Source organism: Theropithecus gelada, chromosome 15 (assembly GCF_003255815.1).
Source record: "Theropithecus gelada isolate Dixy chromosome 15, Tgel_1.0, whole genome shotgun sequence".
NCBI lineage: Eukaryota > Metazoa > Chordata > Mammalia > Primates > Cercopithecidae > Theropithecus > Theropithecus gelada.
The window spans coordinates 98,077,810-98,104,200 of record NC_037683.1 but is presented as its reverse complement, the minus strand read 5'-3'; the positions used below and the strand labels follow the sequence as shown (position 1 = coordinate 98,104,200).

General features: G+C 42.8%; 1 protein-coding gene across 6 annotated transcripts in view; it reads right to left on the bottom strand.

The window, feature by feature from the left end:
• NTRK2 (neurotrophic receptor tyrosine kinase 2) overlaps positions 1-24,958 on the bottom strand; it is a 364,220-nt gene extending 339,262 nt beyond the window's left edge. For 3 of the 6 annotated variants that reach the window (XM_025358954.1, XM_025358956.1, XM_025358957.1), the window contains exons 1-2: positions 23,429-23,702; positions 22,358-22,941 (exon numbers count right to left, since the gene is read on the bottom strand). In XM_025358954.1, coding sequence (XP_025214739.1) covers positions 22,358-22,569 — 212 coding nt within the window. In that variant the 5' untranslated portion in view covers positions 22,570-22,941; positions 23,429-23,702. Of the gene's footprint in view, positions 1-22,357; positions 22,942-23,428; positions 23,703-23,901; positions 24,024-24,539 lie in introns of those variants that run through there. The other 3 variants (XM_025358953.1, XM_025358958.1, XM_025358952.1) reach the window with 2 other exon arrangements.
• Positions 24,959-26,391: the final 1,433 nt, after the last annotated feature.

Here is a 26,391-nt window from a genome sequence, read left to right as displayed (position 1 = left end):
CACCAATATGGTGATTTCCAACAGAGACTACCACAATTTATGATGAGAAAATCAAGAGAAAAAGAAACTTAACATTTTCTTCCTTCATAAAACATATAGGTCTCTATAAGGAAAGGATAACTTTAATTTGACTTATTGGCATAGCCTTGCATGCAAGTTTAAGACTGGATCTCAGCCTACAAGTAACATGATGGGTAAATCTTAGCAACTGATGATCGACCAGAGGTCACAGTCAAAAGCATGTGGTCTGGATCTGGTCAACAAGGGTGCTTTTAGAAATCTTTTAGAAAAATTTTATTGGTCACTAACATTTAAGATTGAAAATTTTCACATTTAAAAATTTTTGAATTTCCATATTGTCTTAAGAAAACAGAAGGCATGAAACCAAACCAGCATCTCCTCCTGGCAACCATGAGTGGTGCTGCCCCGGGGTTGTTTGAAGCATATTTCCAACTGGTTCCATCCCGAGCAACTTCTGATCTTTCACTGGCCTATAGAAAGATTTTATGACACCTGATTTAATTATTGCTCGTAAGAGACTTTAATGCTCCAACTAATCTCCTACATGAATAAGAGATGTGTAGAGCTCCCATGCATAGCAATCTCTAAAATGAACCTCATCAAATAAATGCTACCAGGAGAGTAGCACACAGAAACTGTGTGTAAAGTCCGGGTGCGGTGGCTCACGCCTGTAATCCCAGCACTTTGGGAGGCCAAGGTGGATGGATCACCTGAGGTCAGGAGTTCAAGACCAGCCTGACCAACATGGAGAAACCCTGTCTCTACTAAAAATACAAAATTAGCCAGGCGTGTGGCCACATGCCTGTAATCCCTGCTACTCGGGAGGCTGAGGCAGGAGAATCCTTGAACCTGGGAGGCGGAGGTTACAGTGAGACAAAATCATGCCATTGGATTCCAGCCTGGGAGGCAGAGTAAGACTCTGCCTCAAAAAAAGAAAAAGAAAAGAAAAGAAACTGTGTGTAAAATGACACAGAAACTACAATTAAAAATTAACATTGTCTTTAAGTTACTTTTACCTGTTCTGGAAATTTTGCAAACTTCCTCTGTTGTTAAAAATGAACGAATACTGGTATAGACATAGCCAAGGTAATTTGATAGTTGGTATAATGGCGAATACAATTACCAGGAGAAGCAAGGGGTGAGTTTTTTTCTGACAATTTTTTTCTTCCAATTTATTTAATTAATATCATTGTATATTTTACATGAGGTCTCAGATCTTTCCTAGGTCACAGTAATCCATGACAACCAATGGGAAGACAATAACTGAACAGGTACCAAGGCACTGTTTTACCATATTAAACCATGAAGAGTTCCAGGACAAAAATGACACTGAACTACTCTCCAAAAAAAAAAAGGCTTAAAAGTTAACATTTAAGCCACAGTTTTTATTTGGAGTAGATGTACTCTAACATCGGTCACTATGAAACCATCAGAAACAAAAGTCAGCTCATTCAGTGACTTGGGGTGACCTCTGCAGCTAATTCATCCTGGCAGGCTCACAAGAGGACCATCTCTCTCAGGGTTGGAGGCACCACGGGAGCCTAAGGGAGCTTTTCCTATGGCTGGGGAGGCCGTCTGGTCACACCTGCTCCTAACAGCTCCTAGGCCAAAACCTTCTCTGCTGCTCTGTGGGGTGGAACTCTGGGATTTCAATCAGGCATTTGTCTAAGTTCTGGGGCAGTCACAGGGCTGCTTCCCCCAGGAAGCCTGCATCTCTGCTGGTACCTCTGCAGCTCATCTTCGTACACAGATAGGGTAGCTTCCACCTGAACGAGCACACAGACCAGTCTGCTCAGTCTTTGTAAAAGGATGTCAGCCTCCACCATCTGCTTGTTTGGTTTTCAAAGAGAACAGATCTGGCCTTAACCAGCAACAGAGAATACAATTTTCCAGGCTCTGGTCAAAGGGGACAACCTCGAATCATGTGCAGTCCAGTTTCCATCAAAGCCCGGTTCAGCAAAGGGCATGTGGGAATGGGAGTCTAACATCCTGAGTTGTATCAGTGTTATAATTACAGCTCTGGGAGAGGAGATTCAATTCTTGGACTACTTTAGCCTCCTTGCAGAATTGATGTCCTTGTCACTTCCTCCAACTTTCACTGGCTTTCTTAGGGAGAAGAAAATGAAAGCTACTTCTGGATTTTTCATAAAAGCTGTGCATTACATCACTTATTGTTCCTGCAAAATAAATTCCTTTTGGAATATAGTGCCAGACAAATCTGTGTTCCTGTGGAATTAGTAGGCATTCTCCTTCCTAATAATGAGTTTCTCTTTTCACTGCCAGGAAGTTGGGGACAAATGTTGCACTCAGTTACAGCAACTATGCCAACCATTAGGGTTAGCTGGCGTTCTTGTCTTTAATTCTTTGATCCCTCTCATGTTTACCTTATTAATTTTATTGTATAAAATAATTATAATTCAAATAGTTATTCAAATACTGATGAAAAACTGATTGTGACATTTTTAACATTCATTCCATAAAAATTAAATGGTCTTTATGTACAATATGCTGACACTATAGAATTACCCTATACTAGTTGTTTTCAAGAAATGGATTAGTAAGTAATTTCATCTATGATTTTTTAAAATTTCAGAGTGAATGCTCATTAAAAAGTAAAATCTTGAAACTTCAATCCAACATATAAATTATCTTTTTTTTTTTTTTTCTCTTGAGATGGAGTCTCGCTCTGTCGCCCAGGCTGGAGTGCAGTGGCGTGATCTCGGCTCACTGCAAGCTCTGCCTCCCAGGTTCACGCCATTCTCCTGCCTCGGCCTCCCGAGTAGCTGGGACCACGGGTGTGCGTCACCACGTCTGGCTAATTTTTTTTTTTTTTGGAATAAATTATCATTTTTTAAAATGTCTTTTCCTCTTTCCCTGTTATTTCAGGCCAATAAATTTCCCATTTATGACTCTTGAAGAAGAATCTCCAATGATTCACCTGAACTGTAAGAATTCTAAAAAGCATTCAAGTCAGCACGAATCACAGCAGAACACAGTTTTGAAAGCTCTTGGCCTCCAGTCAGGACAAATCACTCCATATGAAGAAAATTTTTGGAACTAATACTTCTCCAGCGTCAGGATAGATCAAGCATGGCACAGAGAAAAATGAGCATCAGGCATAATGTCAAGAAAGGAGAATGATTCCAGTGGTAAAATTTTAGGATCTCTATGAAAGTCTGTTTTGATACTGGCACAATTTTTCAGCCAACATTTATAGGCTATGGGAGTAAGGAAAGGGAGTGAAGTTGAGGGACACTTCCCATTTTATCTTCAGCATTTCACTTCTCATGTTAACCTTCAGTCATTTTTATAGAAAGCTAGAGATTACTTTCTTTGGAGTTAAACTGCAAAGATGCCAGTAGAAAGAAATTCCAAACATAATGGTTGTGTAAGGCCACAATAAATAAGTAATTTTGCAAAAAGAAAGCATGAATATCTGTGAAAGTCCTAAACAAATACCTTACTTAAAAAAAAAAAAAAAAAGCTTTTAATTCAAGGGATATATTACTCTACTCTTCAAAATGATGTACATTTTTGAGGTACCTAGAACAGTCAAATTCATAGAGACAGAAAGTAGAATGGTGGTTGCCAGGCACTAGAGGGAGGTAAGGTTATGGGAGGTCATGGTTTAAAGGGTACAGAGTTTCAATTATTCCAGATGTAAAGAGTTCTGGAGATGGATGGTGGTGATGGTTACATAACACGTGGATGTACTTAGCGTCCCTGAAGTATGAACTTAGAAATGTTAAAGTGGCAAATTTTATGTCACATGTGTTTCACTACAATTCTTTTTTTAAAAACAGGATAAGATGTCTATGTTTTAAAAGCCTTACAACTAAAGAGTGAGAAGGACAGTTAAAAGAGAAAATGGAGTACAAACTGACTGACAATCCCAGAGTCCAGGAGAACTGTTAGTAAACAAACTGATGAATAAAATAGACCAGGACCATCAAAGAAACCAAAGTCACAGAACGAAGACAATGACCTGAATAATAGTCATGAAATCTGACTTGTGATTGCTCAGCACACAAACAGTTAATGTCCCAATCAGCCAAGCGCACCAGGTCCTACATGTGGGAGTAATGCCCAGACAAGCCAAAGTGCATGCAAAGGTTGCCATAAGGGAACCGGCACCATTTACATCTGTCCTCTTAGCCTCAGCCTACTCAGTATCATGCTCAAGGCAGAGTCGTTTGCTTTCAGTCCTCCCAACCTCACAGAGTAGTTTCCTCTGAATCATATTTGAAGATAGCTCCACACATGCACACACATATAAGCTAACAGCAGAAAGCAAACTGTGTGTCAGGCACTGTTATAAGCATTCTACATGCATCAGCTCATGTTAACCTCACAGTAATGCTTTTCTATTTTTCTATTATTGCCCACTTTTCCAGATGGGGAAACTGAGACATGAAAGCTTTAGCTACTAGTCCAAAGTAGCAGCGGCAGACCACACTTCCTAGTGGAGCCCTTAACCCACCAAGTCATCCTGCCTTACAACAGGAATCACTCCCCTACACAAACTCCCAAAGAAAATGGAAAATTAATCTGTCAATCCATTATGCATGTCTACTGACATATTCAGTAATTTTTCAATTCAGAAAAAAAGACATCGTGAGGAAAGGAACTTTTCAGGCATAGTTTTTACAATCTCAGGATCCTCCTAGGGTCCCAGTAAAAAATAAGAGTATTCAGCCACAATTAGCTGATTCTTGAAACATTACAGAACTTTCGGGGGCAATAATAAAATCCACATGGGGAAGAGAGAAAGGGGGAAGCTGGTAGCTAATGACGTTTAACAATTCTCATTGACTGCTGGGGACAGATCTATGCTTTGCTTGTGATCTGCCTGTGTCTATGATAATATCACAGAACTTGATGGGGAGGAATCCAGTATGCTCTGTCCTTCTTGGGAACATGAAGCCCCATACTTAAAGTCCCCTGAAGAGAGGGTGGGACACTGAAGTGTAGGAACCATCTAGAGATCCTGGCCACCCCAATGCACACTCCCAGGACACACGCCCTGCACTTGCCCTGATCCAGAGCATCATCATCACAGTGCAAAACCACAATGATGCAGAGGCCAGGTCCACAATGCAGAGGGCTGATCAGCCTGGTCCATGGTACCCTTAGCCCCGAGCACTGGGCCCAGGTCCTTTGGAGTCCCTCACTCTGTTCTCCTTCAGCAAGTGCTTCCGCATGAGGCAAGGAGTCCAAAGAGCCAACCAGATGCTCCTTCCTGGATCTCACCCTTCCCCAGGATCCCAGATTTCCTGACTCAAAGACCCTGAGTCCACTCCTAGGGCCTGAGCAGGTCTTTTCCTTGGGTCTATCTTCCCGAGGGTGCACCAAGCCATGGATATGTACACACCAGGCACAGCAGTGTAGGGGAAAGGGAATGGTTCAAGGTCGATGTCTGTGGTGATGTTGATAGAATTTGGATGTGTAGGCTGAACTGTCTATGCACCTGCATATGAGGTCCCTTGTACTTTTGGGGAGAGAGAAAGGTAGGGCCATCTGACTGGGGGCTCTGTTTGTGCCCTTGAAACAGACCATATAAAAAGCATAAATAGTAGGAGCTGGCCTAAGTCTTGTCACCCAAGACCCAGGAATGTACCAGGTGCAAAGACATGTTCAAACCTGATTTGTTGATTGAGTAACCAAATGAATGAATGCATGAGTCAGTCAATCAATCAATCAATATAAGCATATATAAAAGTTAGTTCTTGTCCTCAATTTGAGGTACCCATAGAAAAAGATGACTTTGCCAACAGAATATTGCCTTCTGAACTCTATGTGTATAGATACAAAATGCAATCAAAGGATGGTAATGACCACGTGGATTCTAGGGTAGATTGGATAAGTAAAAGGCTCTATAGTACCCTCAAGGCATCAGGAGTTTCAGCTCCAGAAGACACTTTTTATTGGTGGGAAAGCAATTCCCTGAAAGACAAATGAGACAGCCAAGAAGTTAAATCCTAGAGAGTCACCTCGGCTTATCAGGAGAGCCAATGACTCAACTCCAAAAACAAGACTTTTCTCATCAGAGTTAAATATTTTATGTTGGTTCCATAATTCCTGTTCCATAACCAGGCACAGTGGCTTACACCTGTAATCCCAGCACTTTGGGAGGCCAAAGCAGGTGAATCGCTTGAGCCCAGGAGTTCAAGACCATCCTGAGCAACATGGCAAAACACTGTCTTCACAAAAAAAAAGAAAAAAATCCCACCAAATACTTAATTCCCATTCATTTTTAAAAGGTTAACTTTCAAATACACATGGAGTCTAAACCACTTTCATTTGTGTACATATAATGAATATACTGATTATATAAGCATAAATAAATAAAACATCAATAGATATGATTTATATTCTTTATCTTAAGCAAGAATTATATTTTTGATTATTTAACACAATTTGTTCACCTGTAGACATCTCCACTCTATTTTAAAAAGTCTTCTAATCTCATATGTCTATCAGTTGGGTATTTTGATGAGTTTTGCAAGTACCTATCAAAACTTCTCAGATGTCTAATAGTGTTAATTGTTATAAATATAAAGGAAGCCCCATGAAACATTCATAGGATCAGCCCAATGCATTTTTACTGCAAAAGTGCAACAGTATATGTATCAGATGGTACATTAAACTAGACCTGACACATTATCTTTTTATACTCCTGATGTTTGCAATTCTTTGAGAAAAATGAACAGCCTCTATCATCCATACCCCAAGAAGGATAAATCACATCTGAAATCTCACACCAGAATTGCCTTTTAAGTGAAGCCCCATAAATGCAGTCGCAGGGAAAACTGCAATTGATCCACAAGGATATCCATTATTAGCTATTACCTAACAGAAAAGACACAAATCTTTCTCATTAGACCTATTTGTTTGTTGGAGATCAGGTGACCCTGGAGTGATTCTTTTCCCCTGGATTTTCCTCTGTTGAGCTTGTGTGCTCTGCATCTCTCTCCATCTGCAGAATGCCCTCATCCTCCCCTCTCTTTGCTGTCCCTCCTTCCTGTTGGATATGTAATCAGCCTGCCTCATCAATGCTTTGCCTTTTTCCTTTCCACGATTAATCGATCTCCTGCTGTGCATGAACTAACACTGTGCACTTTAATTCCATAAAGGTCATGTATATAAACAAACATCTTAACTTGATAGCTTGAGAAAAATTATGTCTAGAGATTTACATATTTGATGATCCAGAGACCAACTAATACTCCTCTTTAGAGTTCTAGATGATAGATGTATGTGTATATATATGGGGGGGGGACGGTGCTCATGAGTGCATATCCACGTGTATTTGTGTAACATGGAGAACTAGGATATTGTGCTAGATGCCAGGAAAGAGCAGTAAACAAGATCCTTATGTCTCTGCCTTCATGCAGTTTATGTCCTAACGGTGTGTACAGACAGGTATGCAGGGACACACTGATGATACTAAGTAACCTATGCTGTGATGCGAAACACAGGGGGCCATAAGAGCATGTAGTGGAGGGTACGTAGGCCAGGTATAGAGGCAGAAGAAGCAACATCACAGCTAAGGCCTGAAAGATAAGCAGGAGTTAGCCAGTGTAGAAGGAAGGGAAAAGGTTCTAGGCAGAGAGGACAACCTGGAAGATAAGTGAGATTATAGCTCAGTAGATAAATTGAAAACTCAGAGTGGCTGTATCATGGCATCGAACAAAGGTAGAGGCATGAAATGAGGCTGAGAAATGGCTTTGAATCTGAGGACACAGGGCTTTCAAGACTTGATAAGAAGTTGTCAGCCTTTGCTATATAAGTGTAATGCCATCTTTGTTAAAAACACCACTATCAAGCAGGGGAGCTAGGCAAGCAGTTCCTAAAATTCACGTGGAATAATCATCATGCTAGAATCATCCTGAAAATTCTGAAAGAAGACTGATGAGTGAGACGCTAATACTTCAAATAGCAAAAAAAAAAAAAGACGCTGTGGGAGATAAAAGTTTAATGCTGGCATGTAAGTACACAGACTGATTAATGGAATAAGCTAGATCCCTAAGCAGGCCCAAACACAAAGGTAGTCCTCCCATAGAACCAAATTGCTATTTAAAATTAGCGAGGAAAAGACAGAATTATGTAACTAATGAGATCCAGAAACCTGAGTGGCTACACCAAAAAAAATAAATAAATAAAACAATTGCTACATCACTCCATATATTTTTAAAATTTGGATAGACAAAAGCTTTAAATGTAAAAACATATAATAGTAAAAGCAGTAGAAGAAAATACAGAATTGTTCATTTTATACTCTTAGGAAAGGCAGTAAGTCTTCTTAGCCATATCTACAACATAGACACAGAAAAGGAAGCAAACTTTACTAGAAAAAAATTAATTCTGCTTCACAAAAAAGGAGGAAGAGGAGGAGGAGAAAAAAGAAATATCATAATCCATAACTGACATTAGAAGACAAGCAAAACATTAGGCAAAGTGCAAATTTTCTTATTTTTTGAAAAGGCCACTGATTCAATTAAAAAAGAAAAGGGCTAAGTTTACTGAAAAAAAAATACCAATGACTTACAAACATATGAAAAGACTTTCAATTTGAATCATAATTACAAAGCTGCAAAATACAGCAATTGAGGTACTATTTCTCAGGAAACTGGTTGACAAACGACAAATGGTTTGATAACAAAAGGTTCAATAATAGTACTGGCTTAATTGTAGGAAAGCAGGCACTCCCAGCTTCTGTGAGAGAACAAAATGATGTGACCTCTTTGCAAAACAACTTGGCAATATTTACTTAAAAATCGCAAATATTAGAGACCTCAGAAATAACATCACACATCTACAGCTATCTGATCTTTGACAAACTTGACAAGAACAAGCAATAGGGAAAGGATTCCCTGTTTAATAAATGGTACTGGGAAAACTGGCTGGCCATATGCAGAAAATTGAAACTGGACCCCTTCCTTACACCTTATACAAAAATTAACTCTAGATGGATTAAAGACCTAAATGTAAAACCCAAAACCATAAAAACCCCAGAAGAAAACCTCGGCAATACCATTCAGGTATATGCATGGGCAAAGAATTCATGACTAGGACACCAAAAGCAATTGCAACCAAAGTCAAACTTGACAAATGGGATCTACTTAAACTAAAGAGCTTCTACACAGCAAAAGAAACTATCATCAGCGTGAACAGACAACCTACAGAATGGGAGAAAATTTTTGCAATCTACACATCTGACAAAGGTCTAATATCCAGAATCTACAAGGTACTTAAACAAATTTACAAGAAAAAAAACAACCCCATAAAAAAGTAGGCAAAGGATATGAACAGATACTTCTCAAAACAAGACATTTATGCAGCCAACAAACATATGAACCAAAGCTCATCATTGCTCTCACTCATCATTTCATTAGAGAAATGCAAATCAAAACCACAGTGAGGTACTATCACGCCAGTCAGAATGGCGATTATTAAAAAGTCAGGAAGCAATAGATGCTGGCGAGGTTGTGGAGAAATAGGAACGCTTTTACACTGTTGGTGCGAGTGTAAATTAGTTCAACCATTGTGGAAAAGAGCGTGGTGATTCCTCAAGGATCTAGAACCAGAAATACCATTTGACCCAGCAATCCCATCAAAGGGTATATACCCAAAGGATTATTAATCATTCTACTATAAAGACACATGCACACATATATTTATTGCAGCACTATTTACAATAGCAAAGACTTGGAACCAACCCAAATGCCCATCAATGATAGATTGGATAGAGAAAATGTGGCACATATACAGCATGGAATACTATGCAGCCACAAAAAAGAATGAGATCATGTCTTTCACAGGGACATGGATGAAGCTGGAAGCCACTATTCTCAGTAAACTAACACAGGAACAGAAAACCAAACACTGCATGTTCTCACTGGTAAGTGAGAGTTGAACAATGAGAACACATGGACACAGGGAGGGGAACATCACACACCAGGGCCTGTTGGGGGTGGGGGGCAAGGGGAGGGAGAGCATTAGGACAAATACTCAATGCATGTGGGGCTTAAAGCCTAGATGACAGGTTGATAGGTGCAGCAAACCACCATGACACATGTATACCTATGTAACAAACCTGCACATTCTGCACATGTATCCCGGAACTTAAGGTAAAATAAACACACACATACACACACACACACATATACACACACACACAAATCACAAAGCACAAATATCTTGCAATTTTCCTGCAATTCAAATTCTAGGAACATTTCCTATAGATAAAGTTATGCATGTGATGTTGGGAGGTGGGGCCTTCTGGAGGTGATTAGGTCATTAGGGTGGGATGAGATTAATGCCCTTTATAAGAGAGGCCAGAGGGAGCTTGTCTGTCCCTTCTGCCATGTGAGGATACAAGTAGAACGTATGCACAGGAACTTGTACACTGGAGTTGTCTAGTAAGAAGTTGGTTAAATAGAATCTATTTATCCAGAGGATTTCTGTGCAGCTGGGAAGAAAATAAGGTTGGTTACATATGTTTATCCAGAAACATTTTTAAGATACATTGTTAAGTGAAAAACTAACAAGATATAGAAGAGGGGGTATAGCATGCCCTCATTTGTGTACAAACTAAAAAGACCTATATATATATATATACTATATATGTAAGAAGAAGATTTATGAAAGGGAACCGACACAAAGTAAGATCCGTGGTTGTTATTGGAGAGGGGAGCTGAGGGATTTTAGAGGGTGGGAGTACATGGTGGGAGGGAATTGCCTGGGCTCTCGAGGTCAAACTTGGGCAACAAGGTTGGAGTAGACAGAGCCTTAAGTGAGACATTAGATAGGCTCCTATCCCTAATTATGCTCTGCTTTACCAAGCAGCCCAGGCCAACTAAAAAGCCTGACAGCCCCTCAAAGGCTGCCAAAACCTCCCCACCTTTTTCAGAGTGGAGGTACACTCTTTGTAACAAGAGTTACAAAGTGTATTCATGGTACACTCCTTTGTGCTGCCTGCATTTCTGATCACTTTCAAATATTATCTTAAAAAATAAAATTACCAGCTAAATTCCATACAATAAAGTTAATGCATTTCAGAGAGATGTGCAAAATCACTTTAAAGAATCTGAAAGGCTCCCAGGCATGAGAAGCCTTGGTTAAAGGCACTAACCTTTCCAAAGAAAGAATGCATCAATCAGCATTGGTGCTGGGCAGAGAATGAAGGAGAGGAAAAGGAGTGTCCATCCAGGGGATACAAGTCTGGGCCAAAGTACTTCAAGTTCCACATTCCCTTTGTGAAGGCTCTCCCATTATGGAGATGGATGCCTCAGGCAAGCTTAGCTTAATGCCATTTAACATTTTAAATGCAGAATTAAATGCCCTTGCTCTAATTCCAAGATCACCAAGCAAGCTTCCAGTTATAATTTGTTCTTTTTTATAGAGCTGCTGGTGTAGAAAAAGACTGTTATGCTGATCTGTGCATTCTGGTCCATGTAATAGTTATATGCCTCTTTATATAGCAATATAGTGACAATTTTCTTCTATTTTTTAAAAACTAAAACGAAAATAAACAACTTTAGGCATTATTTTAAGAGACACCGGGAGCCAGAGGGTAATTATAAGCAGTGAGATGATAAGATCAGCATTTCGGAAAGACCACTGCAGCTACAGTGTGGCATGGGTAGAGAGGGGACAAGACTGGAGGCAGGGATGCGAAATAGGAAGTGATTGCAGCATTTTAGGCAAGGATGATGATGGCATGAATTATATTGTTTCTATGTAAGTACTTATCAGATGTTTGTTCCCCGCCCCCCGCCCCCGCACACTGCAATCCTGGTAAGAAGAGACCAGGGCAGTTTTTCTCACCATATCCCATGTACTTAGCTAGTGTCTAACATGGAGAAGACCCCAATCAATATTTGTTGAAAGAATGATTGAATAATGTCAGTGGAGATTTTAAAAATTAGATTTAAGAAATACTTAGGAAACTGGATTGACAAGACATAGTATGTGAATGAGTATAGGGGTTACAGAGAGGGAAGAGTCACGGTTTGTGGCTTGTATTACTGACTGGATAAGGGTGCCATCCATTACAATAGGGAACACTGGCAATGGGTTTGGGGCAACAGTGAAAAATTTTGTTTAGAAATGATAAGTGTGACACTGTCCTGTATGAGAGGTATTGCATCCATGAGTCCAAAGGTCTTCACTGATAATTGATGGGAAACAGATTAGGAAATCATTAGCACAAAGAAGGTAACATAAGTCATGGATGAGGGTGATGTAGCCCAGAGATAGCCCAGGAAGAGAAGCAGCCATAGGACAGAATCTCAAGGGACATCAACTTTTAAGGTCTGTTTTTAAGAGCAGAGAAAAGGAACCGACAAATAAAGCAAACAAGTAGCATGCAGAGAGATAGAGGGAAAACAAGAAAAATGTGGTTACACCAAGGCCAAAGGAAAAGGATGTTTCAAGGAGGGAGTGAGAAATGAAGCCAAATTCTGCTAAGAAGTCAAGTAAGATAAGGACTGAGGAATATGGCCCATGAAGGCTTCTGGGGACTATGGTGGAGTGAGTTTGAAAAACAGTGGAATGGGACTGGTATAGGAGATAGGAAAATAGACATAATGAATACAGATCACTCTTCCAAGATCTGGCTTTGAAGAGAGAGTTACTTCAGTCAGGATCAGAAGGAGAGCGAGGGAATCGTGCTAAAGAAAAACTTTTCTAAGATGGGAGGAACATGAACCTGCTTCAATTCTTATCTTAAAATGTGGAACAATAGAAAGAAACAGAAAATACAGATATGTGAGCGAGGGAAAGTTGCTGATAGAAAAAAGCTTAAGAGGATGAGCCAAGAGGTTCAGTGATTAGCTTCAGCTGAAAGGCGCTCCAGCCCTTCCATCGTAACCGGTTGCAGATGCAAGTTGCAGCTTACTCTAATGCAGTATGAGTGAAGGTGGCCCCAGGAATACCAAAACTCATTTGACAGAAAATAATGAAACTCAGTTGGATTACTGCCACCATAGGAAGTAAGGATTGGGAATTACTCACATCCCATCTACACATCAATGTTTCCCACCATTGGAAGTGTTTAGATGTGTATGCATCTGTCTCTTGCTAGATATAAGCTGCTCAGGGGCTCCTTGCCTCTGCAGAGTACCCTATTGGTTGGACATCTCCATGTCCTCAATAACACTAGTGACACTGAACTACTGTTTGCATGATGGCAGCTCACCCACATGACAATCAGGAAATGTGACAAACTATTCCACCAAGATGAAAAGACAACTTGATGAGCAGAAAAATAAGATTTGATGTCCGTGAAAGCTTCTGCTCTTGGGTTCACAGAAAACAGAGACTAACCAAAGAGTTCAGTTAGAAAACTTGCCAGAGCATCATCCACAGAAGTGGGCCAGGAAAGGGCTGAAAAAGTCTTGAACACTAATCCCAGGGAAAAAATAAAAATTTGTTTCTATTAGTGGGAAACCACGGAAGGGCTGCCACCCAGGATGGCAGGAAGCTGGTGACCAGCAAAACCTTCCAGCCTCAGTGGCAGAGCTGGACTTAAAGAAAACCTACGGGTTGGGTTTCTGCTGTTTAGCCACCAAAAGAACTGAAGCAGACTCTGGTTTGCCCCTGGAGTGGAGGCAATGGTGAATTCTAGAACAGAAAAGGAAACCCTAGTGTCCATGGCTGACTGATTCAGAACCACAGAGTCTTTCAAGGAGTAGCATGCATGGGAGTCGCAGCCTCCAGATTCAAGATGAAATCACTCAGGCTGATGAGGTCAAGTAGCTCAACCAAGATCCCAGACCCCGATACTGTCAGACAGTGGTTATCCCAACTCCTATCTCCCTGACCAGGGCTCCTTTCAGTTATACCAGGTTCCTATACTTTGTCTCCTTTCTGACTGTTAACCTTATCAAATCAGGTTCAGTTGAAACAATGACGGTCTGCCCTCAGGTCATCCACCAGAAAAAAAGTACACAAGCCAAGATTTCTTTACAATCTATTAAAGGGGTTTCCAGCCAAATGATTGCTTGTGTAGGTACGTCTGTGATTTGGGAACAGAGGGGAAGGGGATAAGAAACACCACCAGAAACAGAAGGAGGCTGAAGAGTTGCAAAGAGAAAGGACCAAACCTATGTACCTTAGTCCATTTGGGCTGCTATAATAAAATATTTTAGACTGGGTAATTTATAACAACAGAAACGTATTGCTCACAGTTTAGAGGCTGGGAAGTCTAAGATCAAGATTCTAGGAGATTCGATATCTGGTGAGGGCCCATTCCTCATAAACGGCACCTTCTTTGTGTGTCCTCACATAGCAGGAAGGACAAACAAGCTCTCTGGAATCTCTTTTATGAGGCCACTAACCCCATTTGCCTTTATGTCATAATCAACTCCCACCTCTAAACACCACTACCCTGGTGACTGAGTTTCAACATATGAATCTTGGGAGAATACAAACATTCGGGCCATAGCACCAGATGTGCACAAGAAATATCCAAGGAGCAACATCATCTATAACATTCTTTGAGTTTGGGGTGGTAGCAGCAGGGTTTTGAAATAAAATTGGGAGTAAACTAAAAAGAGTGTTCTGGTTTGGGGTTTTGTTTTGTTCTTTGGAGAGAGACATTTGTTTTGGATTTTTTTTTTTTCGCCGTAGTTGTGTGTTTTTTTTGTCACACCTTACTGGGGAATCTAGGGGCTATGATATCAAACTCCCCTGCCCGGCACCCTCCACCCCTACACATGCATCACACAGAGGAATAAGCCAAGCCCAGAAAAGAGAGGTCACTTGCCCCACGGTGAGCAAGAGTCAGACAATTCGGGCATAGGTCCCTCTGCCACCTCACAGCAAGGGACTCTGGGGTGCATGAAGTAGAAACAACTCTTGTTACAAAGATTAGCGTCGAGAAGACTCTTTCTTTTTAAATGGCACCACACTGCAGAGGTTGAAACCAAAATCCCAACATCTTTCAGTTCCGTTTACATTGTTCATTTATGTTGAGAAGAGATCAAAGAACCAGAAGAGAGACACAGTGGGTCTCCGAGTGACCAGGTCAGCTAACAGGGTCAATGCACTAACACTCAAGTACTTCTCACAAAGAAGACAGCCCAACCAGGTCCTGGCCAAGAGAAATCCAGAATAATAAAATCAAAACTAAAACAGTGGTTTAGGGAAGTACATTCTCAATTATTCAGAAAAGTTTACAACTCAAGATAATTAAGTTGAACAAATTACACATAACAGAGTTTTATACACAGATTTATGTGTTGATAAAAACACGGTACACACATACAACATTATGGTACATGTCTATGTATGTGTGTGTAGACAATTCTTGGGATATGAAGATTACAGGAAAGGATGGGGTGCTAAGTAGCAATTTGTCCTTATTTGACATGAAAAAGGAACTCTAAATGGTGTGTGATTATTAACAGTTTTATTTTGTACAAGAAGATGCCATATTACCAAAGGAAACCAAATCGTTTATCTCTTCACAATATATATCAGACTGCCCAGGAGCTGAACAGGAGAAGAGGATGGGGGGTGGGGCAGAGAGAAGATGAAGCACCAGCCCACCTCCTTTGCACTGCATGACGTTTAACCTGTGAACATGAGTTCAAGTCTCCAGACCTCTCCTAGGCTCTCAAGGTCAAATTTAGGCAACAAGGTTGGAGTAGACAGAGTCCTAAGTGAGACATTAGATAGGATCCTATCCCTAATTATGCTCTGCTTTACCAAGGGGCCCAGGCAAACTAATAAACCTGACAGCCCCTCAGAGGCTGCCAAAACCTCCCCACCTTCTTAAGAGTGAGACTGTAAACCTAAGTAAGCGGATGTCTGTAAAGGGCCCTTCACGTCCCATGGGAGCAAACCTTCATGCAACCAAAAATATCTCTCAGAAGGGTGCTTTTCCTGGAAAGGTCTCAGAGCAGAACATGAACAAATATAAAATGGTAGCTGGATGAGTTTTGGATGGGAGCCAATAATCCTGAAGTTTGCTCACTGGCTCAGTCACTGAGACTGGTCATCAATCTTGAGGCATTGAGAAGTCAGGGGGAAGAAAGAAGTCAGGGAAGAATAAGTATTCTCTCGCCACAGGTCTTTCAGGGGAGCTAACACAGACCTCGTGGAAAGGGCTGTGGGTTTCTCCACTTACATAAGCACCCCCGACTGTGGCAAAGACTCCAGGGGCAACAGTCTTCATTTCACTCTGTCTGCTCTGCCCCTCCTCCAACCCCAATCTGCAAAGATGGCCCAGCAGGCACAAGGTTAGCATACCTCATTGCTGCCAACTCATGAAGGCTTTTCTTTGAAGCTCGATTTTTGTGTATGAATTGCCTGAAGAAGAGGAACACTTGAAATTTAACACACACACACACACACACACACTAAGCTAAACAGAAAATATATTTCTTCCTGTATGAAGATAAGATGATTGCTTTCAGATCAGTAGCTCATGCACTTTTTAATTATTTGGTCTCTCACAGAGATGAGTTTGCACAGACTTAGCCATGTTCAACTTGTCTCCCCATTTATGGTGGTTCTATTAGGTTGGTGCAAAAGTAATGGCAAAAAGCGCAATTACTTTTGCACCAATCTAATAAAATGGTGAGCCAGAATTAGGCAGTCAGTTTGAGAACACAGAACAGAGGGGAGGCACCCTAAAGCAAAGGCCCCCAGCATTCATTTGGATGCTAGGAGAAAGAGCTTCTAGTTCCTACCATGCTGTTAATGAGTTGACCTTGGGCGACTTTCTTCACTGCCCTTGATTTTTGCAAAGAAGAGGCTGAAGCAGATCGTTTCTAAAGCCTTTCTCTTTCTGAGGTTCCGATTCTAAATGACCCATCTGAACACTGACCCTGTGGCCTCAGACTCATTAGACCAGCACTTACATGCCACTAGCCTTGTTAGCAGCTCACATTTAAAAAGACATGGTCTGAAGGAGTTCAGAGCAGACACTGAACACATTTCCACATAACACTCTGACACCAAAGGTCTTCAAATTCACACACCACCAGACCCAGAGCACCTTGCATCGCCCCCTTCCTTCACAGCTGATATATACACTTCCTTATCTCCATGACCGAGGCTTCAGGAAACCTCAGAGCCTGGAGAAACTTGTCTGAGCATCAAATCCAAAGCCCTCGGTTTACAGGTCACAAGCTGAGGCCCAGAAACATTAAAAAGCTGCTTCAAGATCAGGTAACTGGGTAGTGACTGGGTAGTGGTGACATTGGGATGCAGTTTCCAGGTCTCCTGACTCCAGCTTTCCATGATATGCTTTTTCATTTTTATTTTTTGAAACACATAAAGAATTAACTTGGTATCTACACATTATTTTTCTTTGCAAGATTTTTATAACTTTGGGCACATTCACTCATCCATCTCCCAGATCAATATTTATGACTTCCCAGTCCTTCGGACACCCCAGAGAGCAAAGTTAAGTGGTGAGAAGGCACCCAGTTATATGGGACCTTTACTTTTCTAATGGAGATTGATCAGCAATCAAATGTGAGCTAAAATTATCAGGCCACAGTGGAGCTCAGATCTTTGCCATTTGAGGCTTGAGGTGGGATTTGTTTTAAAATAGCTCAACCAAGTAGACTATAAAAATGATTGATCAACTATAAATAATCCAAGATTCAGGGCTTTTTTTTCTTCCCTCTCTCTTTCTCTCTCCCTCTCTCTCTCTCACGAACACACATCAAACAAGTAAAAACTTTGCCACGCCTCAATAGTCCCTCCCCCAAATCCTCCCATTGATTACAGGCATCAGGAGCGACTAAAAACTGGCCTTGTTCCAAGAGGCAGGTCTTTCATGTCACATCCTACCCTATAGCTTCTGAACCTACAAGAAACTCTCTAGAGAAGTGGTAAAGTTAGCCAGAGGGATAAGGCCAGTTTATGGTATTCAATAATGGTTTGATAATGTTTTTTCCCTAAGATGAGCAATGGGTTAAAACTGGATTCACTTGCTTAATACTCAAGGCAAAAAAAAAAAAGAAGAAGAAGAAAGTAAAAGAGAAAAGAAATTCAATTCCCCTTCCCCAGCTAAACAAAAACTCTAGTTTTTATACTCCTATGACCTAGATACAGTCAAAGAGATCATACAGAATATTCCTAGGGAGAAAGAGACCTCAACTCTCAGCTGTTCAGCCAACTCTTCAGCTTAGAAAACATCTTTATAAGGGAATATTGAAACAGACACAAACAGAGGTTTATGGGATAGAAACAGTGAGAGACCTTAAACAGACCTAAACTCGACACTAGGGAGCTGGGACCACATTGCTTCAACTTCCCATTACTTGCTTGTAATAACATACAACCCAGGCTCTTCTCTCAACTCCAGCGTTCTGAATTCCCATAAGGAAATATCACTTTTCAGAGAAGAAAAAAATCAAACCCATTTTCCTGTATAGTAAATAATGGGTGATGGAAGGGGAGGTGGAAGAAAGTAGGGTCAAAAGGGTCACAAGGCTTTTCCATCGGTTTACCCAGGGTAACAGAAGTGTCCATGTTGCAGAGATTGAAGGTATGAAACTAAAAAGACTCCACACGGTTGTGCCAAGCTGCTGTCTGTAAATACCTACACTCCGAAGACAGCATGTTCTCAACTCCAGCTTGCAAGTTGTATTAAATAATGAATGATGTAAATTAGACTGCCTTATTTATTAACAAGTCTAGTGTGGCTTATGCAACCATGCTCCAAATTTAAATACATGGCTCTTAAATGCATATAAGCCACAATCCAAAGTTCTAAAATCCCCAATGGAGGGAGAAGTAAACATCAGAGTAATAAAAACTGATGCCTTTCACTGAATCTTTGTGAATGCCAGGATTCTTTTAAGTACAATTAATTGCAATGGCAAAGCTTACTAAAGTAAGAGGGCCAAAATCAATGTATTAATGACACAACATCACAGCTGCTTAACCAGGCCAACAATAAATTGCACATAGAGTCTGTGATAGGAGAAGCTTCAAATTCTATTTAGGTTGTGCTAAGAGGAAAAATATAAGGTTTGTCTCAAATATTACCCCCAAATCAGAGAATACCACTGAAGAAACTCAAAAAAAGATCCATGTTGGTCTTCATAAAGCATGTGCAACATAAAAATGCACACCCTTCCACAAAAACATGGATATACAGAATACTACCGAACTGTAAGATGGTAAATTTTAGGTTATGTATTTTTTTTTTTTTTTACCACAGCTAAAAAAATGCATGACTTCTTTTGACTGTGCCTTTTACCACTTGGGTGAAACAGAAATTGTCCTTTGCAATGCACTTTGGCACTTAATACAACTGGGATTTAAACGGCCAGTTACATAATTCCAACAACAGGCTTCACTCTTGAATTCCATTGCATGTGACATTGGTACTGTGTTTAAATTCATTTTAATGCTGCTGTGGTATAACCATTTCCAAATAACAGGAGCTGCCACTTAGCAGTGTGATGCAGAGCAGGCGTTATACATACCTATAGATAGATACTGATCTGGTTATGTCACATTAGTGAGCAAAAAATATAAAACAGGTACTGTGATGGGAAGATTTTTAATAAAATAGGTTCAATGACTCTGAGGACAAAATGTCAGCTTAGCTTAAAGCATGCATGTAAAAACAACAACACAAAAAGATCCTACCTCTTAATCTATACATTTTTTAAATGTTCCGCTATTTGTGTTCTTAGAACCCTAAGGGCAGGATGGTTTAATATATAGATGCTAAAAGAGACACCATTTTTGAATGATGTGGTAAACTGTTGTTTCAGCAAGTTGTGTGTTGTTAATCACAGTTTATTCAATACATTATTTCTATTTTTAAAAAAATAGGAGCACGTAACTTCAGCTACATGCCATTAAACCAGAACTTTACGACAGGTTATTTTAGGAATACCACTGGGCCTAATATCAAAGTTTTAAAATATGTATAATTTGGTTCCAACTGTAGCTGGTATCCACTGGCCAAGAATTTAAAAGTTGTTTAAGCAAATATTAACATGTAAGAAAAAGAACACAGATTGTGTCATATAAGGATGAGATGAAACAAGCGCATCCACCGACGTCATTTTGAGGTCAAAAAAGCAGAATTCAAAACAATTATATGGAGTACTTTCCAAATAAGTATTGTAATATGAGTTACAGATAAAGGCACTGGGGCACAAACTGGCTGGGCTCACATGAAGCTGAGATAGAGCGGAGAAACATACTTTGTCTCAGGACTCACATCTACCCAGCCAGACTACTATTACTAACCTAATTCCCTGTTCTCAACACTTAGCCCTATATACCTCTCCACTCCCACAACCCCAAGAGGTTTTCAAATCAAAAGGGAAAAAAATCAAAGTAGAAATTAGAAGTGCCAAGATTGAATGAATAACTATGACACACGCTTTAGTAAATATTTTAAAAACCTACTTTAAAAAAGCTGAAAATAGGAATCTGCCATCAGATATAAAAGAAGCATCAACAATTGTGAGGACAGATATAAGAAAGCTCTGCTGAAATCAATTGATTTCATATACATTAGATAGCTAAGATCAGGAAGGTCTAAAATAATAATTTTTTAGATTGAAAGATAGTTTTATTTCCTTTTTCTCAGATCATGGCCTTAAAAATTATCAAAGAGAAAAACAATTAAAATGAAAATGATCAGCCCTATCTTATTTCTCTCTTCATTATATGCATCTGTCTCCTAAAACAGAATTTCAAAAGCACCACCACCACACACACAACAATATCTAACTGTGTAAGACACTCCCCATGATCTCAAAACAGTCAGAAGCACTCTGAATTCCATATGGCCTCCTCCATCTAAATACTGACACCCCATCTCATGAAAAAGATTCTGACAAAAGGCCACAGACTTTGGACCAGCCTGGTAAGCCTCAACCAGCCCAGTCCAAGACCACCACAGTTGGGGCCCTATCCACCCTTGCTCTCCGCTCTTGCTCCTGCTCTCCTTGCCACAAAGATAGAGATCCTAGCACCCTGGACTCAGTCCGATAGTTGGCTGCTCCCAACACGTCTCAGCTATGCTAGGCTTGAACATTCTCCTCTGCTCTGCTGTCATTTCCTTTTGCCTGAGGCTTATACCATAAGCATCAGCAGCAGAACAGGCAATAGAGACTAGGAAGGTCTCTTACTTACAGTAAAAAACAGGTTATCTTGGTCAACTACGTTGGCAGAAACATGGTTGTATGTTTTCTGTGGAAGGAAAAATGCATGCGCACTCGACAACCGGAAGGCCACAGCCCAAGCCCCACTTTAGGGCTGCCTATCTCAGTATCAAACTCAGTAAGGAAAACTGGGAGAAACTTTGCCTTACAATCTTGCACATATATGAATAAAATCTCATGTTAATGAGATGTATGGAATGACAGCATCCTTAAGGAAAAAATAACAATAACAGCCCAGTAGAGGTGACACAGGAATGCTAGAGAAAGGACTGGCAAGTTCTTGCTTGGTAATGTGTTTGTCACAAAGCATCAGAAAAGGAGAAAAGAAATACACAGTTCTGTTTCTTCAAGCCACAACAAGCTCAAACATTTCCAGGGATACAGGGGTCCAATGCTTAAGCCAGCATTCATCAGAGTTCTACCCACTACTTTATCATCCAGCCTAGTCCTGGGAAATTATTCAATGGGCAATTAAGAGTTATAATCCAAGTGGTCTCAAAATCATATCTCTGGGAAGTCAAGTCCAAATTAAATCAAACCAGGCTTTTAGGCTTCCAACGATCACATTTTTTCTTTTGAGCGAGTGCATTTCAACACTCAGTACTTCTCCTCTTACAGATCATTTTCAAGGCCATCTCTGGATGCCATCTCCTAAGCAAAATCTGATATATAAAATGAAAAGGGAAAGTGGTTAACTCAAACCTCAAAAAAGATGTTAAGGGAGAGACTGTCACTTCCTTCAACAGATTCGGGAAAGTTAATTACTTTAACCTCTTTTCTAGTGAATATTAATGGAACTTCTAACACAACATACACACAGCACTTTATGAAACAAAAATGCCCAAAACTAAGTTAGTGCATGCGGAAAGCCTAAAGCACACCCAGCAGAGCTTTGAAATATAAAAAGCATAGTGAGTTCCTTCCCACGAGGAATACATATATAATCGGCATATGTATATCTATATTTAAAACTTATCCTAAAGTGTCACACTTCTCCTGCACTAGCAGTCCCAAGCCAGTGAAACAGACAGGTAACTGACAGATGACCCTGTCTTGCATCTCTTGTCTCTGACTTCTCCCCACTCTTGAGACAGCATTCACTTTCAGGACCTACCCATCTGGCCAGCCCGGGCCCTAGGGGTAAGGAGAAAAAAAGAGGAAAAGCTCCAGGAACTCACATTTCGGTGATGTTCTCAGGATCTACACTGTTAGGTTCCAACCTTGGAAATGCCACGATGCCAGGAGAAGGGTCGCTGCACCAGATCCGAGAGGCACTGCATTTGCAGGACGTGGGACAAGCGAGAGCGGCCCTCCAGAAACCCACAACCAGCCAGCAGAAGCCCCAGAGCCGCGCCATGGCGGGTCCATGCCACCTTATCCAGGACGACATCCCTAGCAGCCAGTGCCAGCCTGAGTGAGTGTCCCCACGCTGCACCGGCCGGTTTCCCCGACCTGTGCGGGGAGGCCTTCCCCGCGCTTGCGGCTCTCTTGACTCCTCGGTGCTTGCTGCGGGCGCGCGGAGTCCAGCGTATCACAGGCTGAGCTGGTCCGGAGCGGAGCGTATTCCGGCAGGCGGCAGGGTTCACAGTGGCCCCGGCATCGCGAACCGCTTTACAGGGGGGCGCTACCGCCGCTCGGAGCTCCGCCGCGGCCGTTGCTGCATGGCCCGGGGCGCCGGGCACCGACCGGCGGCGCTCCCGGGACTCTCTGGGGTGCAGGCTCCTTATTAGACGCGAATGGGGGTCCGGTATGCACCTCGAGGCTGAGGACAAACAGATACGCGTAAGACTGAGTGTAGGACCCCCAACACCACTAATTGGAGCACTCTCCCTCTGCGCTCGCGTCATCCCCACCCCGATCCCAGCCGGGAGACTGTGGATGGATGAGTGCCCAGCTCCAGCCCAGGAATCAACTTGCCCCGCGATGGCACTGACGCCGCTGGAGCCACCAGTGTGCCCACTCTCTCTTCGAGCCTGAGGCCAAGGGAGGGGAGGTAGGGAAAGGGTCCCCGAGACAGGATTCCATGGTACAGGCCGGGCGAAGGACCCTTTAAAGGGGAATGCGGAGACTGCCGGCAGCTTTGGCTCCGCGACGGGGCCCCGAATGATGCTGCAGAATCCGCCACGGCCGCTGGGTGCCGGTGGCGCGGGCAGGTGGCGCGGCACGTCCCACCTGGGGAGTAGCCGAGGCCGCCCCAGGGGGAGACAGGGAGGGCCGAGGCGACCGAGGGCACTGTCTGCGCTGCTCACCCCGGCTCCGGCGCCTCACGCCCGCCGGCGGCGCCTGGGTCCAGGATCCTGCTGCCGCCGGGGACTGAGCGCGTAGAGCGCGAGCGAAGCAGCCAGCGAGGCTCCTGCTCCAACCCAATTCCGGGAGCCGCCGCCGCCGCCTCTGCTACTGCTGGCGAAGTGACGTGAGGGCTGACGCAGAGCAGGGGCAGAAACTCCAGAAAATTAGTCTGAAATCCAAAAACACACACGCGCTCATACACACACAAACCCATAACACCCTCCAGACAAAAGCACCAGGGAGGGGAGGGGAATCTGGGGGCGAGCAGGGAGGAGGGAGGCATCAGTGCCACTGGCCAGAAGCAGACAGCAGCAGCATGTGGGAGTGCACACACGCGCGCACACACGCACGCACACACGCACACATCCTGGCCGTGTAGACACGCGCGCGCGTGCCTCTGTGTGTGTGTGTGTGTGAATTTACATCCAGGTACCTCTGAGATGAACCGTTCCTCCGTTCGACGCCTCCCGGTCCCTAATTCACACCACAGTCTCTTCTACAATCGCGGTAGAGGCTGGCTCCCTTTTTGAAATGGAAACCGTGCTTGGTTCAGCTCTGAAAAATGCGCTGATTCTTATTATAGGAATCCTCCCTCCCTTCTCCCTCCCCGCGTTCTCCTTTCCCACCCTGCCTAAAAGGGAGGGCAAGCTATCCTAAAAATAAATAAATGTTGTAAACACCAAAACGTGTTCTGCATTGGTAACCAAGGATCACCGCCCCCATTCCGGGCCACCTATTTGGGGATCGGTGGTTTTGGAGGGGCTTCCTGTTGGTGCTTTTGCAGAGGGAAGGGAGTCTCCAAACACAATTCTAGCTCTCTAAGTGGGTCTTTTTCCTGCCGTTTTCTGCCATCACACGCCCGGGAAATAGAGACATGTGAGGGGAAGGGAGCGCGCCTGATGCGTATTCTAAATGCTCGGTGGCCACCCTGGCCTGTCCGATGTGTGGCGCCGCGTCATTTTCTCTCATTCTTTAACCTGTCGGGATGTAGCCATTCCCAGATCGTAGCTTCACTCCCCGCGATGCCCACCCCCATGCAGGGCATCCCAAGCCCTTGCTCCCCTGCCGTACCTTGCGCGTGTTCATGTGTGCGCGGGTGTGCGCGAACGCGTGCCCTGCGCCCTCGCTGCCCGGAGCACGATATGCATCCAGCTACGAAGAAGCCAGGCGCGGGCAGAGCCTCGGGGTCTCACTAGGGACAAATTAGGCGATCCGGGAGGGTCGGGTGACAAACCGTAATTGTTCTGCGGGCGCAGTTAAATGACGGCTGCGGGGCATTCGCAAGCCTTGTCTGAGAATCCGTCTTCCCTTTTTGCGGCTCGGAATCTGTTTTTCCGCAGTCATTTAAAAGCGAACTGGGAAAATGCACCGCAGTGCCTGACACTTCCGAGGGCTCTGGTGCCCCCGCGCGGGGAGAGAGCGCCCGGCACGCTCCGGAGCACCAGCCCACCGCCACGGTCGCGGCGGGCACAGCGCTGGGGGCGCGCTCTGGCGCCAGATGCGCAACCAGCGGCGCCCGACGCCTGCGCGTCCCTGCCCGGCCAGTGAGCGGCTTGCCTGGCCTCGCCGAGGTCCGGCCCGGGGAAAAAGGCGGCCAATCCTCCGCTCCAGAGAGAGCAATGGGTTGGAGTCTCGTTCAAAATATAGTAACAGTCACTGATCTACCCGCAGAGGCTGGGGATGGGAAGGATCGAGAAACCGAACCTTAGAGTGAATGCTCAGATCTAGGCCAAGCATTAAATATTACGAAGGGAACGTAAAACATCTAGTGGGGCTTTTTTGTACAGATCCTGGGCGCTGAGTGTTACCGCGGGAATTCTTGGACAGCACCCAAAAATCTTGCTGCAGGTCCCGAAGGCAAGGCTAGCAGGTCTGTCTCACTACTGTCGCCCGGCTGTAACACACTTTGAGTGGTGAACGGCCAGGCTGAAGTTTACTCCTCAGCAGGGCCTCTCTCGATTTTCTGCTAGGTGAGGACGTGCCAAGGAAGAGAAGCAAGCGCAAAGATGACCTGGTCTCAGACGCACGTAAAACTCCGCCTGTCTTGTCAGTGCCCCTTAAGTGGAGAAGCCCCTGAGGAACACTTGAGGAAGGAAGGAGTGTGTGTGTGCATAATCACCCACATCTCTCTCACACTCCCATACTCTCAGCCCATTTTTCTAAGAAAGGGCCCATTTGCGCCCTAGTGGCTGCAGCATGTCTCAATGCGGTATGGAGAATAGGCAGTTTTACGGTGGTTTGTACACCACAAGATTCCAATTATGTTGGAATATTTATAGAATTTCTATTAGAGTAAATATATGCTACTATTATAGTTGAATTCTAAATATATTCCACTGACTGTCTCCCACTTAAAATTAGGATTTGCGGTCCTACTTCTAATCACCCTACTTCTGCTCTACTATTTCAACCATAGCAGTTTGTCTTTTGGACAGATCATTTACTTATCATATATATTTTTTAAATTTCTCCCAGTAGAATGTACACTCCATGAAGGCAGGGATTTTTGTCTATTTTGTTCATTGATATATCTCAAGGACATAGGTGTTAAAATATATGTGTATTTTTAATGAATAAATAAAATAAAGTTGAGATCTTACTTTCTTAACCTCTAATTCTGCAAGAACCTGGATTATTCCCCCAGACACGCTCCTTCTCACCTTCAAAATTTCAAATCTTCCTTGTGTTCTGAGTGCTCATAGCACTGCTTAAAACCTTGCCTTACTTTCTGTCTCATTTAGTAGCCAGATATGCTTCAGCACTGGGCCAGAGAGGGCCTCCCACTTACTCATGCTGTTAACTCAACACCTCCAAGGACAGTGTCTAGAACACATTGGCGATCAGTAGTTATTTCTTAACTGATAGAATTGTGGATCTATCTCGATTTTAAGACCTATAAGATATGTCCCAGAGATCACTTCAA